Source organism: Oryx dammah, unplaced genomic scaffold (genome assembly GCF_014754425.2).
Source record: "Oryx dammah isolate SB20612 unplaced genomic scaffold, SCBI_Odam_1.1 HiC_scaffold_8, whole genome shotgun sequence".
Classification (NCBI taxonomy): Eukaryota; Metazoa; Chordata; class Mammalia; order Artiodactyla; family Bovidae; genus Oryx; species Oryx dammah.
The window spans coordinates 39246885-39267566 of record NW_024070192.1 but is presented as its reverse complement, the minus strand read 5'-3'; the positions used below and the strand labels follow the sequence as shown (position 1 = coordinate 39267566).

The window sequence follows — 20682 nt, the reverse complement described above, 5'->3', positions numbered from 1 at the left end:
CTCTGGAAGGCTCATTTGGATGTTGTGTGAGCAGACATCGAGGGACAAATGCAGGAGGAGGGAGGCTGGTTAGCAGGCAAGAGTCGAGTCGTAGGTGGCTTGGCCCAGGGTGCTGGCTGTGGAAATGCAGGGAAGTGATCAGACTTCAGGTATGTTGTGCAGGTAGATGTTACAGAATTTGTGCATAGATTGTAGTGGAGATGAGGGAAAGGAGAGATTCGCAGATGTAGGGCTCATCATTCAAATCCCCGGATTTTTGTCTTGAGAAGATGAGTTTTACTGAGATGGGAATCTGAGTGAGGGACAGACTTTAGGATTGATTGGAGATGTCCATTTTGAACATGACTGAAATGCTACATTGATACAGAGCGGCCGTATGTCCCAGTGTGCCCCGGGCAGTTCGAGTTATGTCTGTGGTTCCAGTTTAATTCACAGCACCTATTTTTGATCTTAGAAGTGTTTGGATGATGAATTATCTGCTCCTCTCACTTGCTGGGCATCCATGTGGTTATGTCAAAGTTGAGGCTGGAAGTGTGTATTTGGGAACATACAGATGCTTTGAAAGTCACAGAACTGGCTGATGTCACCTAAGAGGAGATGGAGAGAGAAGAAAGGGGGGTCCCAGAATCAAGCCAGCAAGGAAGATGGAAAAGATGGGGCTTGTGAGATGGAGAAAAATGGGAGGATGCAGGCAGTTAGGGTTTCAAGAAGGAGGAAGAGTAGGCTGCCTGCTGCCAAGGGCAGAGATGTCTGCTCCTTTGACAGCAGTTTCAAAGGAGAGCTGGGCACAGAAGCAGGCTGGAGGTTGAGGAGGGAAAGCACTAAGACAGTGCCGATGCCTCGGTAACTAGCTCTGTCCCGTGTGGGTGGGAGGAAGGATGGAGAAACGGACAGTAACTCTAAGGGAGGCGGCAATGAAGGCAGTGCCTTCAAACAGGGAAGTAACAGAGGCTGTTTTACGGCTGTGGGACGGTCCTTCAGAGAGGGGTACGTTGATTGTGCAAGAGCGGGGCGGCCCACACGGTGCTGCCGTGACATTCTTGCTACGTCCTTGTGCGCATATGCAGTCTTTTTGGCTCAAACACTTAGAATAAATGAGTTGTGGGTTTGCGTTTTCTTTCACTGCCAGGGCTGCCACATATAGTCATTATTTTTTTCGAAATTTTGGCTACACCTGGTCTTTGTTGTGGCATGTGGGCTCAGTTGCCCTGCAGCACGTGGGATCTTAATTCTCCGACCAGGGACTAAACCTGTGTCCCCTGCATTGAGTTCTTTTTTTTTTTAAAAAAAACATTTATTTGGCTGTGCCAGGTCTTGGGGCACGCAGGGTCTTTTAGTTGTTGAACACAAACTCTTAGTTGTGACATGTGGGATCTGGTTCCCTGACCAGGGATTGAACCCGGGGTCACTAAGCGTGGAGTCTTAGACTTCGGACAGCCAGGGAACTCCCGTGCTAAATATGGTTATGCACAACTTTGCTGTTTGTTGCCAGATTGTTCTTCAGAGGGGTTGTATCAATTTACGTTCTCATAAGGAGGGCCCAGGAGATCCTAGCTGTCCGCATGCTCACTAGTACCTGGTATTCTCAGAAGCTCCAGTTTAGCCCATCTGAAGAGTGTGAAGTACACTCATCAAAGTATGGTTTTAATTTGCATTCCCTTGATTAGCTGGTGAAAAAAACATCTATTCATAAATTTATTAGACACTCAGGAGTCTTCATCTGTGAATTACCTGGGCCTGTTTTTCTGTTGAATTGTTTTATTTTTTTATTGATTTGTAATTATTGCTCTGTTATAGTTAGTAATCTTGTCAGTCATCTGTGTTACAAACATTTTCTCTTAGTGTGAGGCTTGTCTTTTCATTTTGTTTTATGGTACCTGTCCACGAGAACACGTTTTTAATTTTAGTGCCAAATTTATCAGTCTTTCACAATTTTTGCTTCTTTTGGTGTCTTGTCTAAAAAAGCACTCCTATTCAGAGACCACAAAGAAATCCATCTATACATTTTTCTAAAATGTTTACATTTTTTTTCCAGTTGTGTATATCTGTTTGTACTTGCTTTTTTTTTTTTTTAAATGGAAGAGAAGGAACGAGTGGCTTTATTTCTTTGCCAGGCAAAGGGGAACCATAGTAGGCTAGTGCCTCAAGAACTGTGGCCCCTAAATTTGTTTTTTAAGGCATTAAAATTATCTTTGAAAGGATCCCTACAAAAGAGATTATTATTACCTGTCTCCAGGGAGTGTGGACTCAGGTGACTGGAGATCAGAGTGAAAAGAAGATATTCTCTTTAGATAGTTTTGAGTTTTGAACATATGAACAAAATACCTATTCAAAAATAAGTTGAATAATTTAAATAAAAATTCATTAAAAAGGTGCTGCAAAAACGGAAATTGTTTTTCGGAAACACTTAAATCTCTAATGTACCTACGGTTAATTTTTGTGTATATTGTGAAACAGGGATCCACCTTTAGCTTGTCCACAAAGATAGTCATGCCTTCCCGTGTTTCTTCCTTATTACTCTTTTATCTGGGGCTTCCCTGGTGTTCAGATGGTAAAGAATCTGCCTGCAACGTGGGAGACCTGGATTCCATCTCTGGGTGGGAAAGATCCCCGGGAGGAGGGCATGGCAACCCCCTCCAGTATTCTTGCCTGGAGAGTCCCATGGACAGAAAAGCCTGGTGGGCTACAGTCCATGGGGTCACAGAGGGTCAGACACGACTGAGCACATTCTTTTACTTGACTTCGCCAGGTCTTAGTTGTGGCACATAGGATTTTCCATCTTCATTGTGGCAAGCGGGATCTTTTTTCTTCGCTGTGGCATACAAACTCTTAATTGCAGCATGTGGGGTCTAGTTCCCTGACCAGGGATCAAACCCCGGGCCCTGCCTTGGGATCGTGGAAATTTGACTACCAGGAAAGTCCCCTTCCCGTGTTCCTATGATTAGCTTATTCGTCGTATTCATCCTGCGAAACTCAACTTAGACTCATATATTCCAACTTTGCTGCCACGATAACCTATAGAGCAGTGCCATCCATCAGAAACACAATGAAAACCACATGTAGTTTAAGATTTCTAGCAGTTACATTAAAAAAGAAATAGGAGAAATTAACCTTAACAGTATATTTATTTAATTCAATATATTAACCAGGGTCAAAATTATTGCTATTATTCACATTATTTTTCATACTAAATATTCAAAATCTAATGTGTATTTTACATTTGCAGGTGATCACAGGAGCTCTGTGGCCACCCGTGGTGAGTGGTTATCATACTGGAAGGCATGGCTGTAGACAGCTATCACAGAATGTGCTACATTATACTGGAAGGATCTAGGCTTGTATCAGCCTGTTTTCAGCCAGTGAGCTTCTGAAGGATGGGCACCAAGTCTTAATCATCTATGTAGTCCTCCGTGTACCTAGCGAGTGATTTGAGTAGAGGTCCTCAGTTTTTTGGTTGAAAAGATTGAACTCTGCTTATTTTCCTTTTTTAAAAATCGGGGTATACTTGCTTTACAATGTTGTACAATAAAGTGAATTAGCTATATGTATACATTTATCCCCTCTCTGGGCCTTCCCTCCCCGACCCCACATCCTAGCCACCTGGATCATCACAGAGCACCAAGCTGAGCTCTCTTTGTTATACGCAGGTTCCCACTCGCTGTCTGTTTTACACATGGTAGTGTGTAGATGGGGCTTCCCTTCTGGCTCAGTCAGTAAAGAATCCGCCCGCAGTGTGAAAGACCTGGGTTTGACCCCTGGATTGGGAAGATCCCCTGGAGGAGGGCATGGCAACCCACTCTAGTATCTTGCCTGGAGAATCCCCACCGACAAAGGAGCCTGGCAGCTACAGTCCATGGGGTCACAAAGAGTCGGACACGACTGAGTGACTAAGAGCCCACCCAGTGTGTTTATGTCGATCCCAGTCTCCCAATTCATCCCAGTACCTGCCCGCCCCCCCCCGGGGCCACATGGCCATTCTCTATGTCTGTGTCTCTATTCCTGCCCTGCAAATAGGTTCATCTGTACCATTTTTCTAGATTCTATATATGTGCGTTAATGTACGATGCTTGTTTGTCTCTTTCTGACTTACTTCACTCTGTATGACAGACACCTGGTTTATCCATATCTCTAGAAATAACCCAATTTTGTTCCTTTTTATGGCTAATATTCCACTGTATATATGTACCACATCTTTATCCATTCATCTGTCGATGGAGAACACTGACTGTTGACACACTTTTCTTTACGTAAATCTCAACCCGGTTCACTGGGGAGTTCTAACCAGGGGCCCTAGCTCGGCTGCTTGGAACCTCACATGAAGTGTGTGTATGTTAGTCTCTCAGTTGTGTCCAACTCTTTGCAACCCATGGACTGTCACCAAACAGGCTCCCCTGTCCATGGGATTCTCCAGGCAAGAATACTGGAGTGGGTAGCCATTCCCTTCTCCAGGGGATCTTCCTGACCCAGGGATTGAACCTGGGTCTCCTGCATTGGCAGGCGGATCTTTTACTGTCTGAGCCACCAGTGAGGGTCCCCTAAATTTTCTCTTCTTCTAAATATCCCAGAATGCTTTCCCTTCCTTCCCTGACCCCTCCTTCTCTGAACAACCACTGGGCTTGTGTCAGGATTCACGTGCCTGGAGGTTTTGGTACATTCTCTATAATCATTTCTCATGTCAGTATTTTAGTCTCACAATCACACTGCAAGTTTCTTAATGCACATGTCAGTATTTTAGTCTCACAATCACACTGCAAGTTTCTTAACGCCCCGAGGTGAGCACAGCCTCGGAGCCCTGCTCCCAGGTGAAATCTACGGTGCCCAGGTGGGTGCCAGGTACTCACACTCGGCCTTCTCTCAGGACTAATGTTTACGGTACATCTCACTTCTTCTGCTCAAATATTTTCCCCACTGCCTTGTCTGATCTTCAGAAATCAGAGCATTTCAGGGCTGAAAAAAGCACACAGACCTCCCAGTCCCATTCACTCATTTTTCAGTCAAGGGTAGGGAGGAGCCATGAATGATGTCTTGCCCCAAATCTCAGTACCAGAACCAAGGACCAGCAAAAACCTGAGTCCCAGTTCTGGACCAGTGTTTCCTCTATTTTGGCTTCCCCCTGGGCCTCCTCCTGCCAGACTCTTCCTCAGCCCCGCTCCTACCCAGGCTGCCCTCTGGGGATAGGGGGCATGGCCAGCGCTCCAAAAAAAGGCTTGGCGCTTCAGTCTGATGCGTGAACTGGGGGTGTGTGGCAGAAGGCCAGCAGTGGGTTAAAGTTAACACCAGACAGTGATGCAATCACAGATACAATCACAGACTCCAAATTGAGTGCAGGTCGCTTTAAGAAAGGAGCAGCTGTAATCTGAAGCCTGCTGGACGCTGGCTTGGGAGGCAGCAGCAAAGCCTCTGGTGCTCACAGGAGCCCCTCAGTGTGCAGACGCAAGCTGGGTGTGGAGCGGTGGTGCACTCACAGGTAGAGCAGCTCCCTGGCTGGTCCGCGTGTGTGTCAGGGGAAGTTGGGAGGCTCTCCTGGGCTGGGGTGACCAGGGTGAGGCAGGTATAACTCCAGGGAGCAGAAAAGAGGGGTGCCAGGGAGAAGAGGCGGGGAGACCATAGTTCCTCCACCTTGGGGACCAGGGTGAATAGGTGAGGGACGGCAGGGGGGGTTGGAGGTCAGAAGGTCAGAACCCAATTATCTCTAAATCACTAGGAGAAGAAGCTGGAGAAACTGCACGACTAGAAGCCGGGAGAACTCTTGAATGGAATGGGTTGGAAAACAGTGGAGGAGGGCAGTAGAGGGGAAGAAGCTGAGAACGTGGCTAGCTGCTGGGTTAGGTCTGAGCAGCAGTTTGGGGTGGAGTGCTTTGCAACCCTGGGGGAAAGAGGCTGTTGGGTGCTGTGCCTCCACTGGGGAGCCCATTGGGCAGCCTGGCCATGGCTTAGGCTTAGCTCCCTGTTGCCTTTTCAACATCACTGGCGCTGATTTCAAAGGGAATTTCTCAACACCGCCAAGCAGCTGGCCTGAAGGGAGCCCTCCTGGGGCGGGTGGTGTGCTGGGATGGAGGGCAGCGGGGTCCTTCTCTCCAGGGCCCACCCTTTTTCTTTGGCCAAGTCAACTGCCAGTACAAGCTGGGAGATCAATGGGGTCTTGGCCTCTCGCAAACAATGACCGCTATTGAGTTCAGCTAGGGTATGGGATTTGGGGGCTTAGCTGCCAGAGCTGGAGAGGTTGGCCGCCCGCACCCTTGGTGCTCCCTGGGGCCAGCCACATCGAGGGGTGGGTCTGGGCCAGAGAAGAACTTCAGGCTTCCCAGAAACCCCATCATTGTCTGGCCCATGCCAGTCCACCAGTTCAACCCCCAGGCTGAGGGTGGGAGGGGAAGCGGGCCAGGGAATTCTGTTCCCAAGACTGATCCTTCTGGGATGTGGGGAACCGAAACCCCTGGCTGCTCTGCCTCCACGTGTTCAGGTTCCAAGACTTCAGAAAAAAAGTTGCCTGGGGACTTGGTGGGGTCACCACAGTGAGGTGGGTCCGGGCGGTACCCTTCCCTGAACTGCCCGTGAGGTCCACCGCCATGTGGCTTAAAGGCTTCGTGGTTCTGGGAGGAGGAGGAGTGATGGTGTTTGTCTCACCACTGGGTTTAATCTGAAACACATGTACTGGCTTAAATGTATCCTTCCAGCTGGTAGGCAGGATCCCAAAATCGCAGTTCCTTGTGTCTCTTGATTGGGGCAATGTGGCCAAGAGGCAGGCCTGAGCTTGGCTGAGCTGGGAGGAGAGTCACCTCCTCCCTGCCCCCGCGGCTTAGACACTGCCCTTTGGACGGGATGGTACCACTGTGCCTGTGCCCCTGGCCAGGTGACGGCTGCCTGGCCCAGCCCACAGAACCGTCCCCTTGGACAAGACACCGAGTGTGCTCAGAGGGGCCCTCCTGTGCAGAAGACCCTTACTCTCAACATTCTCCCTGCCCTTGCAGGGGGCTTTCAAGAATCTCTCCACTTCCCTCATCCCCAAGGCTTCAGGTGGAGGGTTCAAAGAGGCACCGTTAATAGTGTCAGAGGTACTGTTAATACCTGGCGACTGGCTCTGACAGCTGTGGACCCGTGTGCCTTTCGCTGCCAGGGTCCCTCACCACTGCATCTTCAGTCCTCAGCTCACCCACGTGGTAACAATGATCACGTGACCCAAGGTTTGAGCTCAAACTCTGTGGGGACTCCTGTAGAGAAGATCCACCTTCAAGAGCATCTGGACTTGGTTTCCTTAAACACCAGGCCAGGGTGGCGTCTCTCACCTCCTCCCTCCTCACTCGGTTCCCTACCCTGGCCCAGGGACTAGAGCTAATGGCTTTTCCTTGAGCCCTGCCGCCCCTGCATCTCACTGAATTTCCAGTCTCTGCTAAACCAGTTTGCTGGGGCTCAGGCAGGGAAGGCCCCTGCCAGCTCTGGGTGGGGCTGGCCGGGTGGAGAGAGCAGCTGTGAGCCTGGACGCTGTTACAGGCTCTCTCTTGCCCTGCAGAAAGTTCTTCCTGTTGCCTCAGTGGACAATTTCTCCCTGAGTGGCAGGGGCTGCCATGCAGAAGAGCAGCTGCCTGAGAACAGAGGGGTCACTGGAACTCACTGGGAGACACGTGCTCAGGGTTTAGAGAGAAAGCCAGGCTGGTGCTCACTGGCCATCCAGCCATAAGCAGAACAAACTCAGGCCATCTTTTCTTTTGTTGCCTTTCACATTGTCCGGAAGACCGTGTGTTAGTCACTCAGTCATGTCTGACTCTTTCTGACCCCATGGACTGTAGCCTGCCAGGCTGTGCTGTCCATAGGATTCTCCAGGCAAGGATACTGGAGTGGGTGGCCATTCGCTTCTCCAGGCGATCTTCCTGACTCAGGGATCAAATCTGGGTCTCTCACATTGCAGGCAGATTCTTTACCATCTGAGTCACCAAAGCAGATTTAATTCAAAGGGCTTTGCCCCCAAATCGCACACTGCATTCTTTTTATTTTGGCCACGTAGCATGTGGGATCTTAGTTCTCCAACCAGGGATCAAGCCCAGCCCCGGGCACTGCAAGTGCGGAGTCTTAACCATCAGATACCAGGGAATTCCCCACACACTGCGCTCTTAATTTTCCTATTTGTTCTGAGAAGTCGGGAAAGTGTGTGTGTTTGCATGCATGCATGCTAAGTCACTTGAGTCGTGTCCCACTCTTTGCCACCCCGTGGACTGTAGCCCGCCAGGCTCTTCTGTCCATGGGATTCTCCAGGCAAGAATACTGGAGTGGGTTGCCATGCCCTCCTCCAGGGGATCTTCCCAACCCAGGGATCGAACTTGCATTTTTTAGTCTCCGCATTGGCAAGGGGGTTCTTTACCAGTAGTGCCCCCGGGAAGCCCCAAGTATGTGTTTATGGGTATACAAAAGGAAGAAAGAGCTTGAGAACCTTGGCCTATGTGTGTGTTGCAGGGAAGGTGAGAGGTACGGAAGACAGATTACAAGTTCTTGACTCAGCAATGTGAATGGAGGGAGAGCCAGAGGTCCTGACTGCTGGGACCTTATCCCTCTTTCTAGCCAGAAGGCCCTCAGAAGACCTTATTTATGAACTCCCCACTGCCTTCATTCCTTCCCACCTCCACATCCTGACCCTAAGGTTGAGCTTACAGAGGCAATGAAGGTAGGAGGGCAAGAGATGGGGGAGCCCTGCACTCAGAGTTCCCTTTGCCTTTGTGGTCCAGGGGTTGGATCAGAGTCGGGTCCAAAGAGGCTACTGCTGGGGAGGTGTAGGGATTTGGGTGGCCTTATTAAGACATGGTATTATTTAACTTGAAGGAAAGAATTCTGAGGGGTGTCAGAGCGGGTTCCAAGCTGATAGGAGGAAGAGGACTTGGCTCCCCAAGGGGAAAGGGGGGCCCTCGGGTTCCAGGAGTAGGGAGACACAATTTGGCTCAGGGTTCATTGGAGAACTCACCTGTCTTTGGCCCCGCTGAGTGCTATGAAGGCATCACCAAATTTAATTCTCATCACAATAGGTAAGAACTGATTTCCATTTTACAAGAGAAGACACTGGGATTTAGAGAGGTATTAAGACACAGAACTGGGGACTTCCCTGGTAGTTCAGTGATTAAGACTTTGTTCCCAATGCAGGGGGTCTAGTTTCAATCCCTGGTTGGGGAACTGGACCCTACATGCCACAACTGAGTTCATACGCATCTAAAGAAAAAAAAAAAAAGATTCCCATGTGCTCATGTGCTGCAATTGGGACCCAGCACAGCCATACACAAACAAAAAAGACACAGGATTGATGGGAATTCCCTGGCAGTCCAGTGGCTAGGACTCAGCATTTTCTCTGCCTGGATCTGGGTTCAATCCCTGGTCAGGAAACCTAGATCCCACGAGTCCCTGATGAAACCACAGGTTCCAGGGCAGAGCAATTTGAGGAGAGAGCTTGAGAGCTTCTTGTGGGGGACCTGGGGCTGGACCGGATGCCCCATTCTCTGTGCTCTGTGACTCTACATCTGAGATTCTGCCCCCATGCTGTTACTAGACATAGATCCAAATCCTACATGATGAGCTGGTCAGGTGCCCGCAGGGAACAGCCTCGGTATGCATTTGGGCTGGATCACACCCCCACACAGGAGCCCACTGCTGGGCCTTCACCACTCTGGAGGTTTAGGCCTGAAGGAGGGTCTTCTGGCACAGACCATGGATGAAAGCACAAGCTCGCCATAGGACTGTGGGCTGTGAGGCAAGGGGAGGGCTGGGGAGGTCCTGAGAGGGAGGGGTTAGCAAGCTGAGGGTCCACTTCCAGCCCTGGGCAGGGGGTGCTGGATGGAAGGTGACTGCCCCTGCTCTCTGCCCAGGGTGGCTGGTGGTGCAAGTGGTGAGGGAAGCAGCCTGCCTCCTCTTTTGCTCTCTTGCAGGCCCCGAGATGCAGGCCCTCGTGCTACTCCTCTGGACTGGAGCCCTCCTTGGGTTTGGCCGCTGCCAGAACGCCGGCCCAGAGGCGGTCAGTAGGAGTTGGGTGCAGTGGGGGCTGGGGCGGGGGGGACGTTAGCAATCCCAGCCCCGCCTCGCCAGGCAGCACGGGGAGACTGGACAGCACCCAGGCTGCAGGCCAGGCTCTGATCTTTCCATCCAGACAGGGCCTTGGTTTTTCCAAGAGCAAAACAGAAAGCATCTCGCCCTGCCTTTCAGAGGACAGAGTGGCGGTGCGGCGGGGAAGATCCAAGAAAGTGAAAGGCGAAAGCCCTCTAACAAGCCCTTCAATGAAGATTTTATTACCCTTCATTACTTATGGGTCTCACTGAGGAGGTGGTAGTCTTGGATGTTTGCTCCGATCCTAACTAGGGCGGCAGAGATGTAAGAGTGTGGAAAGGCCTCTTGCCTGTCCAGACAGAGCACGGTCGGGTTGCAAAGGCGGATGCCAAGAAGCCTAGGCTATGCGACAGTTGGGGGGTAGGGAGGCGGTGGTGACTGTCACAAGGGCAGCCAGGGCAGGTGGGGCATCTTGGCAGGAGCTCTGGACTTTATTGTAAGTTCCAAGTTTGAATTCTGGTTCCACCTCTCAACAGTTTTTTTTTTTTTTTTTTAAGTCACTGTAACTTGAATCTGTTTTCTTATCTATAAGACTGGATGAAAAATACCCATCCTTACAGGGCCAACGTGGACAGTCACTTATTTATCTACTGAACACCTGCTCTGTAGGTGCTGGGGATGGGTGGAAATATAAGAGACTCAGTTCTGGCCTTCAAGGAACTGTTTTAAGACATTAACCTTTGAGGATATCACTTAACATCAACTAGTATGAAATGAAGTAACTCAAATGAAAACCACCACAGAGTCTGGTGCATGGTATACACATGGTAAGTGGTTAATACGTAAGTGGTAGTTGACTCTCAAAAATGGCCAGAGAACTAAAGGAGCCTTCACATTGGGGCCGCCAGGGCAAGTCTGTGATGGAGAAGGTGAGGTCTGATCAGGGCCAAGAAAGACAAGGAGGTATTGATAGGAGGGTCCAGGTGGAGACCTGGGAGCAGTGGGCAAGGCTGAGCAGACAGGGAGACTCTGGCCTAAGAACAGAATTTCTTGGGAAGGGGGACTTCCCTCCATTTTTTTTTCCCCATGAGTCCCAGGCCTGAAGCTCACAGGTCACTGGTGTTTAAAGCTGGCCAGCTAACCTCTCTTGTGGGTTGCCTCTCCCCAGTGGAGCACCCCCACAGGAGTAGGGGGCACAGACTCATTCCAACAGATGGCTATATCTCCTCAGGCAGGACAGCCTTCAGGGACCAGGACAGTCCCACGCCAAGCCATTAGACCAGTGACCCCCTGCTCATCTGCACTGGTCCTTGTACTCAAATGCAGGGCTCCCTGGCCCCTGAGAGCACGGGGGCACCAATGGAGGAAGAGGATCCCTTCTTCAAGGTCCCTGTGAACAAGCTGGCGGCAGCCGTCTCCAACTTCGGCTACGACCTGTACCGAGTGAGATCCGGCGAGAGCCCCCCCGCCAATGTGCTGCTGTCTCCGCTCAGCGTGGCCACGGCTCTCTCTGCCCTGTCGCTGGGTGAGTTCCCTCTGCAGAAAGCCCAGGATCCCAGAGCTGCCCTCTGCCCTCTGTACATACCTGACTCTAGACCCTGGACACACTTCACTTAGGGAGGGTGATGAGGGCCGAGAGGCTGGCCCAGGGGTCCCAGCACTTAGGAGTGGGGGCCCAGGTCGGCGGGGGCGGGGAGTACTGCTGACACAGTGTGTGGCCTTGGGACCACTTACTGACATTCCTTAAAGGAGCTCCTCCTCCGTGCCCGCCTCGTCGGCTTGGCTAGATACTGGGGATGTAACTACACACAAGCAGACACGGTCTCTGTTCTTACTCGGGCCACACAGCTGAGTTCGTGGGGGGAAAGTAGGAAACAGGAAGCTGTAGAACAGTCTGGTAAGTGCTGTGATGGGAGAAACACAGGGGCTTTGAACCTCACTCCCATCCTTTTATCTTTCCAGGCCTGATGCCTTTGGCCTACCTTCAGGAAAACCTATTTTTCTTCCACTGCCTTCAAATTCCTTCCTATCTAGAAAGTCTCCAGGTACCAGCAGATAGATAGGCTCAGGGTTCAGTGTCCCTGAGAGCTAGGCTGACATGGGCCTAGCAAGCAGTTACAGAGGCTCACACACCTGTTCTGCTTGGCAGGTGCGGAACAGCGGACAGAATCCAGCATTCACCGGGCTCTGTACTACGACCTGATCAATAACCCAGACATCCACGGCACCTACAAGGACCTCCTTGCCTCCGTCACTGCCCCCCAGAAGAATCTTAAAAGTGCTTCCCGGATTATTTTTGAGAGGAGTGAGTTGCCCTGCTGGCCCGAGCTGCCTGAGGCGCGTGGGGATCTCTGCTGCAATGCATCTGGGGTTTTCTTTCTAAACACCAGAGCACGTCTGCCCAGGGCCAGGCCAGGCACTGGGGGGTGGGCAGGAAGGGGCTGCATGAGTACAAAGAGGATCAGAAAGAGGATATGGGCTGCGGGAGACACTGGGAGGGTCGGGGGAGGGCAGTCAAGTGAAAACAGCAACGAGTGAAATCTGTCGTTCCCCATCCAGTGCCCGAGGAACCTGGCTCAGAGTCTAGGAGAGTCCCGGAAGGATGCTAGGCAGGGAGTCAGGGCCTGCCAAGGATCAGGCAGAGCCACAGACTGTTAGGGAGGATGCTGGGTGAGGTCTCAGAGTGCACTAACCTCTGCCCCATCTCTTCGCAGAGCTGCGGATAAAAGCCAGCTTCGTCCCACCCCTTGAGAAGTCATATGGGACCAGGCCCAGAATCCTGACCGGCAACTCTCGAATAGACCTTCAGGAGATTAACAACTGGGTGCAGGCCCAGATGAAAGGGAAAGTCGCTAGGTCCACGAGGGAGCTGCCCAGTGAGATCAGCATTTTCCTCCTAGGCGTGGCTTACTTCAAGGGTGAGGGCTTCTTCACTTGGCTTTTGGCCGAGGGTAGACAGTGGGTGTCAACAGGGGGCCAGGAAGGAGGGGACGTCAAAGAAGGCAGAGGAGGACCCTGGAAAGTTCCTTGCCTGAGGGCTGCCTGCTTGTCACCAAACCCAAGGCAAACAATGGATAAGTACCTACAAAGTGTAAGGAGTGGTGGAGAAAGACCAGCAGAGATAAGGGGCACTCCCACTCCTGTGCCTTTTTCGGGGCTGGTGGAGCTGGTCCTTGCCCAGCTCTTTGGATCCTGTTTTCTCATCACTGGGAGATGGCAAACTGATTTCAGAGGCACTCTGTGTGTGTTGTCTCCTTTCTTCTCATGGACCCAGCATCATGCCTGGGACACACACAGGTACTCGATAAACCAGGTGTGTGTGTGTGCTAAGTCGCTTCAGTTGTGTCTGACACTTCAGAACTCTATGGACTGTAACCCACCAGGCTCCTCTGTCCATGGAATTCTCTAGGCAAGAATACTGGAGTGGGTTGCCATGCCCTCCTCCAGGGGATCTTCCCGACCCAAGTATTGAACCCACATCTCTTACGTCTCCTGCACTGGCAGGCAGCTTTACCACCAGTGTCACCTGGGAAGCCCTTGATAAATCATGTTAGTTCTCTAATAACATTCTTCTAGGCCATGGTGAAGTACTCAACTATTCCACGGGCCCAGTGTGAGGCCAGCCCTATTCATGAGTCTTGGGTGGGATTTTGGGCAACCTTCCCTTAAAATGCTTCCCAACTGTCTATCAGGCAGTGTCGAGAGGGGACCCCTAAACCCTCCGAGAAAAGTCCTTCATGAAGCACTGAGCTCCAGGAAATGAAAGCAGCTGTTACAGACCAGCATGTTGAAGACCACGTTAAACGATCGGCTCACTGTGTGAGCATCGGCCAGTCACCTCACCTCTCTGGGCATTCGTGCTTTTTCATCTATGAGATGGTCAATGACATGACGTCGAGGTCGCTTCCAGCTCTGGTTTCCCTGCAGTCTGTCTCCTGGACATATCACTGTAGTGTGTATCAGTTCACCTTTCTCCTAGCTATCACAGAACTTGAATAAACCTGACAATATTTCTGAGTTTACATATGGAAGGTAGTCAGGACCCTCAAAATATCACGGTCCAGACTGCCCATCCTGAGACAGAGCTATTCCCTGACGTGTTAGGGCTTCTGATGACTCAGGTTCCTGCTGTTGTTTAATTGCTAAGTGGACTCTTTTGCAATCCCATGGACTGTAGCTCCTCTGTCCATGGGATTTCCCAGGCAAGCATACTGGAGTGGGTTGGCTGTGCCTTCCTCCAGGTGATCTTCCCAACCCAAGGGTCGCACCTGCGTCTCTTGCATTGACAGGAGACGCAGGTCAATTCTCAGTTCTTTACCACTGAGCCATCAGGGAATCCCAAGATTCCTGTAGCTGGGCAATTTTCAGCAGTATGCCTTCCTGGTCTCCTGGGGCTCAGGGTACTCCATCTGTTTCCTTCCAGGGCAGTGGGTAACAAAGTTTGACTCCAGGAAGACTTCCCTGGAGGATTTCCACTTGGATGAGGAGAGGACCGTGAAAGTTCCCATGATGTCAGACCCTAAGGCCGTTTTACGGTACGGCTTGGATTCTGATCTCAACTGCAAGGTCTGTATGGGCAGTGTGAGTGGTGGTGTGGGTTCAGGCAGGGTGGTGCAGTGGGAATAGAATGGCCTTTGAGATCTAACAGCAGTCTGAATTATTTATTGACTTATTTACAGCTGAGTGGGGTCTTCATTGCTGTACATGGGCTTTCTCTAGTTGTGGGGTGGTCTTCTCATTGTGGTGGCTTCTCTTGTTATGGAGCTGTCTGAATTTTACCTGCTATGTGCTATTCAGTAAGTTAAGAGCTTTTCTGAGCCCTTACTGGAGTGGGTTGCCCTGCCCTCCTCCAGGGGATCTTCCCAACCCAGGGATTGAACCCAGGTCTCCTGCATTGCAGGTGGATTCTTTACCAGCTGAGCCACAAGGGAAGCCCAAGAATACTGGAGTGGGTAGCCTATCCCTTCTCTTGTGGACCTTCCTGACCCAGGAATCAAACCAGGGTCTCCTGCATTGCAGGCAGGCTCTTTACCAACTGAGCTATCAGGGAAACCCCACTAGCTGAGCCCTTTGTTTCTAAAAATGCAGAGCCATAGCTATTCAAACTTATCCTCTGACTCAGGGTTTGTTGCAGGGGTTGGTAAAGTGAAATTGAGTCCTCAAGACCAGGCACTCAAATGCTGGGTATTTATTTTTTTGTCTTTCCTTCTCTTTTTTGGGGGAGAACTTGTATTTATAAAAATCCAAACTTTCAAAATCTGTCACAAACTCCAATTTGCTGGCATTCTAAGTCTCTCCTAGGTGACTTAAGAAAATTCTAAGTCAGTAGTTTTTTCTTTGGGAATCTGACAAAATGCCTGAAGCACTGGAGAAATGCCACCTATGCATCTCTGCAGGTGATTTCAGGGGCTCCTGGGACCCCCGATGCCATCTGCCCTTAGGTTAAAGACCTCTGCTCAGAGGGCCACTGTATTGCCGCTTCTTCGTTGCTCTTCCCAGTGCCCTTGTGTCTAGTTCAGGCTCTGTGTATAACAGATGATTAGTTAACTGCTGGCAGGCAAACCTTGGGAGAAAACACAGACCTGGGAATTCAATTCTGGCTCTTTAGAAAACCACAGAAGAAAATTCTCTCAGCAGATCATTTCAGTTGGTATTAGGCTAAGAAAAGACAATGGCTTATGCTTGAAGAAACATCAGTAGATAGCTTTTATTTATTTAGCTGCATCAGGTCTTAGCTGCCTCATGCAGAATCTTTCATTGCAGTGCAAGGACTCTCTAGTTGTGGCCCATGGGCTTAGCTGCTTTGCAGCATGTGGGATCTTACTTCTCAGCCCAGGGATTGAACTGCTGCCCCCTGCAATGCCAGAATTCTTTTAACCACTCTACCACCAGGGAAGTCCCATCAGTAGACATCTTGCTGCCGGAAAGCAACAGCTTAGAGGGACAACTGTTACACAGACGAGGGGCGGGGAAGCAAGGCAAGGCCTGGTCCCAGAAGAGAAGGCGGCTTGGGGTGCTTGTCCATCGCTAGGCTCCTAGGCTCCGAACGGCTAACCCATGTGCCTCCTCCCTGTTGTTTCAGATCGCCCAGCTGCCCTTGACCGGGAGCACAAGTATCATCTTCTTCCTGCCTCAGAAAGTGACCCAGAACTTGACCTTGATAGAAGAGAGCCTCACCTCTGAGTTCATTCATGACATAGACCGAGAACTGAAGACTGTTCAGGCAGTCCTGACCATTCCCAAGCTGAAGCTGAGTTATGAAGGCGAACTCACGAAGTCCGTGCAGGAGCTGAGTATGGCTGCAACACCTCTTTGCTCTTGGGGAGGGTGGGGTTGAATCTTTGAGCCTTTCTTCCATCTTGCTACAGTGAAAGCGAGTCACTCAGTTGTGTCTGACTCTGCGACCCCATGGGCTGTACAGGAAAGCAATAGCTTAGAGGGACAACTGTTAAGATTAGAAACCAGGTCAAGGGACCTATCTTGAGAAACAGTGTTCAGAGTTCCTGTTAGAGGGACAACTGCACTATATAATGCTGGGACTGATTCTCCAGGCCAGAATACTGGAGTGGGTAGCCTTTCTCTTCTCCAGGGGATCTTCCCAACCCAGGGATCAAACCTAGGTCTCCTGCATTGCAGGCAGATTCTTTACCAGCTGAGCCACAAGGGAAGCCCTCCATCTTGCTAAGCAGAACACAAAGCCTCCACCGACTAGTACTGGGGCCCGGGATGATCCCTTCATTCTAATAGTGCTGGAGGGGAAGACTGAACTGCCTTCCTTATCAGACTCATTCCTAAGCGCCCAGAGCATACATCCTATAATAGGAACTCTGAGCCCTGTTTCTCAAGATAGGTCCCTTGACCTGGTTTCTAATCTTAACCTCATTGGCTGTGTGCTCTTAGGCAAGTCACTTGACTCTTAACCAGCCCAGAGCTGTACTTTTGTCACAGACAGTCAAAAGCAGTGTTCCACCCCCCACTTTGCTTGCCTTCTTGAGAATCAGGATTGTATTCTTCCCTGCAGCGTTCATAAGGCAAGGTTTTAATGGAAATCTTTCTCAATTTCTGCAGAGCTACAATCCCTGTTTGATGCACCAGACTTTAGCAAGATCACAGGCAAACCTATCAAACTTACTCAAGTGGAACATCGCATCGGATTCGAGTGGAATGAGGATGGGGCAGGTACTAACCCCAGCCCAGGGGTCCAGCCTGCCCGCCTCACTTTCCCTCTGGACTATCACCTTAACCAACCTTTCATCTTTGTACTGAGGGACACAGACACAGGGGCCCTTCTCTTCATAGGCAAAATTCTGGACCCCAGAGGCACTTAATACTCCAACTTAATGTTCAAATACCCCAGAAGAAAAAAACACTAGAGGGATGGCAGATTATATATTATATGAAGGCTGCCCCTATGTTTCAATGTATACTTTGCAATAAAAGTGCTTTCTCCTTACCTTTTGTTACCCTGCTCCTCCTCCTATTTTGAGCTATGTTAAATTTAATATGAAGACAAATAGCCCTTTAGGAATTTGGTAGTCCCATCTTTATAGGCTGGGTCTATCTAAACTGCAGAGTCACCATATGAGATACGAACTTTAGTTATCTGCACTATATAATGCTGGAACTGATTCTCTGCTCTGTGGGGGTTCACACTTTAGGACACCAGTCCCCCTGGGAAGAGATTTCCTGTCTCTACAATCAGTGGAGCCAGCTCTTAAATACACAGGACTTTGCATGCTAAGTCGCTTCAGTCGTGTCCGACTCTTTGCGACCCTATGGACTGTTGCCCGCCAGGCTCCTCTGTCCATGGGATTTTCCAGACAAGAATACAGGAGTGGGTTGCTGTGCGTTCCTCCAGGGGATCTTCCCCACCCAGGGGAAGCACATTATGTCTGTTGTGCACTTTATTTCTATTATTATTACATCAGCTCCACCTCAGATCATCAGGCATTAGATTCTGGAGATTGGGGACCCTGGTCTAAACCCTGTGAGGAGGCCAGAGTCTCTGGATCTGAACCCTGGGTTCTCTGTCACCACTGGGGACCAAGTGGTTCAGATGAGTTAGTGGAAAAGAATTCACACTGCTTTGAGAGCTTGCCCACCCCAACCATGCCCAAGAAGTGCCTGGTGGTTGCCCACCTGCATCTCTGTCTCCTGCACTGGCAGGCGGGTTCTTCACCACTAGCACCACCTGGGAAGCACAGGACTTCAGGTTTTTTATCTTTTGGCCACACTGCATAGCATGTGGGATCTTAGTTTCCCTGGGCCTCCTGCTTTGGAAGTGTAGAGTCTTAGCCACTGGACCCCCAGGGAAGTCTTGGACTTTAGGTCTTAAATCAAGCACAGATAACCCCCTTGTCAAGCTAATGTCACCTGACAACACGGGTTAACATGCAGACAGATCAGGGAGAAAGCTTGTAACTTCAGGAAATAATTCTTTATTTTATAGAGCATTTAAAGAAAGCTCTTAAGTTCACATAAAAATGAGGTCTGTGATGTAAAATTCTACCCATATTCTTTTTAAGGAAGTGGGCCTATTTTACAAAGTACAGCAGAAACTTTTTTCAGGAACTTGAAACGTGCCAAATGTTTCAAGAACAGAACAACTACAGAATCGGCCACAGGACTAAATTTTTCTTCTTGAAAGTCAGCTCTACCCAAACATCTCATTGGCCGTGGCCTCTGACACAGTGAATTAGTAGAAAGGAAGATAAACGAGATTCTGCCTGCCCTTCATTCAAAGGTTTGAGTGCAAACCATGTTCTGAACACTCAGCTTCTTGAAAAGCGACTGCCAGGCAGCTTCAAGGCCATTCAGTTCCTGATTATAAATGCCAGGGCAACCACCAGGCACTTCTTGGGCATGGTTGGGGTGGGCAAGCTCTCAAAGCAGTGTGAATTCTTTTCCACTAACTCATCTGAACCACTTGGTCCCCAGTGGTGACAGAGAACCCAGGGTTCAGATCCAGAGACTCTGGCCTCCTCACAGGGTTTAGACCAGGGTCCCCAATCTCCAGAATCTAATGCCTGATGATCTGAGGTGGAGCTGATGTAATAATAATAGAAATAAAGTGCACAACAGACATAATGTGCTTGAATCATCCCCAAACCATCCCCACCCGGCTCCTGGTCTGTGGATAAACTGTCTCCCATGAAACCAGTCCCTGATGCCAAAACTGTTGAGAACAGTGCTATACAACCAGGCAGACAACAGTTCTCCTTCCTATCTTGTCTCTTAGGTTTGAAACCACAAGCAGCCATGTCCAAACCCTCAGCATCTTCTGCAGTAGTCTGTATGTCATTTGCCTGCTTGGGAAGATAGGGAAAAAAAGCGATCTCTTTTCAGGTTTGCTAATAAACATAACTCAGAAAGGAGGTGTTATAAAACCTTCACTACAAGCTTGATTTTATTAGTGTCTGGTCAGTGAGCCAGCCAAGAATATAGAGTGAAATCCAGAGAACGAGGACTGGAAAACTAGCAGAAAACACACTGAGAGTTGCCATCCAAGCCCAACAGTAAAATGGCCTCATATTTATTTCTCTATTCATAATTTATATACTACCGGTTTAAACAAAGGATTTGAGGAAGCTAGATAACATAAATGAAACTATCTCTCTAGAGGTATGGAGCCTCACTGACTTCTAGCTTTATAACTATTTTTCAATTACAACACAACTATTAAGAGTTTAAGTTCCCACCGGAGTGGTACACAACACTTCATTACTGCTAGAAACCATAGGAATGTTCCAGCGAAGCAGACATCATCATTTAGAGAGGTGGCGTCTAGCCAAAAGCCCAGGCTAACATCCAGATGCCTGCAGATGCCTTTTAAAGGGCTTAGGCTCTCCAGATACCAGTTTGAAGTCTTTTCTGGGAAATGGGAGTTTGTGCTGGAGAGTAGTTAACTACTTAAAAAAACATCCATCAAAACAGGTGAGCCTGTCTCTAACTGCGATGCTTTCCAAGTCCTCCCCCATCTCATACACCAGGCTTGTGACTGTCAGGCAGGTCCTGTATTTTTAGGTGACAGCTCAGCAGCCAACAGACCCTCTTTAACTCATCCCACTCTGTTCCTTAGGTCCCACAGGGATGGGCAGCAAGTCCAATAAACAGGATTTCATCTTTTGTAGCTCCTGGATCTCGTCATTCCAAGGGCCATAATGTACCAACAGGACCTTCTCTGCCTTCTGTATTGTGTTCAGAGCTTCGGGTATTGCACACCTGAACCAAAAGGAGGTAAAAAGGAGTGAACCCAAGTATTCAATCAGGCAAACATTAGTGGAGGGCCTACTCACATCCTATGAAGAATGCAGAGTAGATAACTTCTGTTTTCAAGAACGTTATAGTCTAGAAGGGCAGATAAGACTCTCAAAACACACTGAAAGGTAGAGTTTGAAATGAAAGTTACAAAAAATGTACAAAGATTCCAGGATACTGAGAGATGGGCAGGTCTCAAAGCACTCATCCGATATTTTTGTTTTTGTTCAGTTGCTAAGTCAGGTCCGAGTCTTTGTGACCACAGGGTCCTATCGGGAGTCTTTGTCTCAAGAGACATCAAGTCCGTCTGTGACCTGATTCTGCAGCTCTTTGCCCTCTCTCTGACTGAATGGGCTGCCTCTATGTCTTGGGTATCAGGCTCACCCACCACACAGTCCCAGGACGGAT

The 20682-nt window shown here is 49.6% G+C and overlaps 2 protein-coding genes across 5 annotated transcripts in view; one reads left to right on the top strand and one right to left on the bottom strand.

Moving 5' to 3' along the window:
• The first annotated feature begins 5331 nt into the window (after positions 1 to 5331).
• On the top strand, positions 5332 to 17470 carry SERPINF1 (serpin family F member 1). Of its 2 annotated transcripts, XM_040243788.1 has the most exons (9): positions 5378 to 5467; positions 9903 to 9988; positions 11186 to 11248; positions 11344 to 11542; positions 12167 to 12322; positions 12732 to 12935; positions 14441 to 14583; positions 16100 to 16310; positions 17086 to 17456. In XM_040243788.1, exons 2-9 carry the CDS (start codon positions 9911 to 9913, stop codon positions 17343 to 17345), a joined length of 1314 nt encoding a protein of 437 aa, XP_040099722.1. In that variant the 5' UTR covers positions 5378 to 5467; positions 9903 to 9910; the 3' UTR covers positions 17346 to 17456. The 2 variants fall into 2 exon arrangements, with proteins under 2 accessions (XP_040099723.1, XP_040099722.1); XM_040243789.1 differs by lacking the exon at positions 11186 to 11248 and having other exon boundaries at positions 5332 to 5467; positions 17086 to 17470.
• A 969-nt stretch (positions 17471 to 18439) lies between these two features.
• Positions 18440 to 20682, bottom strand: part of SMYD4 (SET and MYND domain containing 4) — a 38648-nt gene continuing 36405 nt past the window's right edge. For all 3 annotated transcript variants that reach the window (XR_005721613.1, XM_040243786.1, XM_040243787.1), the window contains exon 11: positions 18440 to 20238. Coding sequence is in view for 2 of the 3 variants with exons in the window: in XM_040243786.1 (XP_040099720.1) it covers positions 20070 to 20238 (169 nt within the window). In the remaining variant the exon portion in view is untranslated. The remainder of the gene's footprint in view (positions 20239 to 20682) is intronic.

Coding starts and splice junctions, on each gene's coding strand:
- SERPINF1 (XM_040243788.1), top strand. CDS start 9,911: ATGCAGGCCCTCGTGCTACTCCTCTGGACTGGAGCCCTCCTTGGGTTT. Junction 12,323..12,731: donor CCGGATTATTTTTGAGAGGA/GTGAGTTGCCCT, acceptor ATCTCTTCGCAG/AGCTGCGGATAAAAGCCAGC. Junction 16,311..17,085: donor GAAGTCCGTGCAGGAGCTGA/GTATGGCTGCAA, acceptor CAATTTCTGCAG/AGCTACAATCCCTGTTTGAT.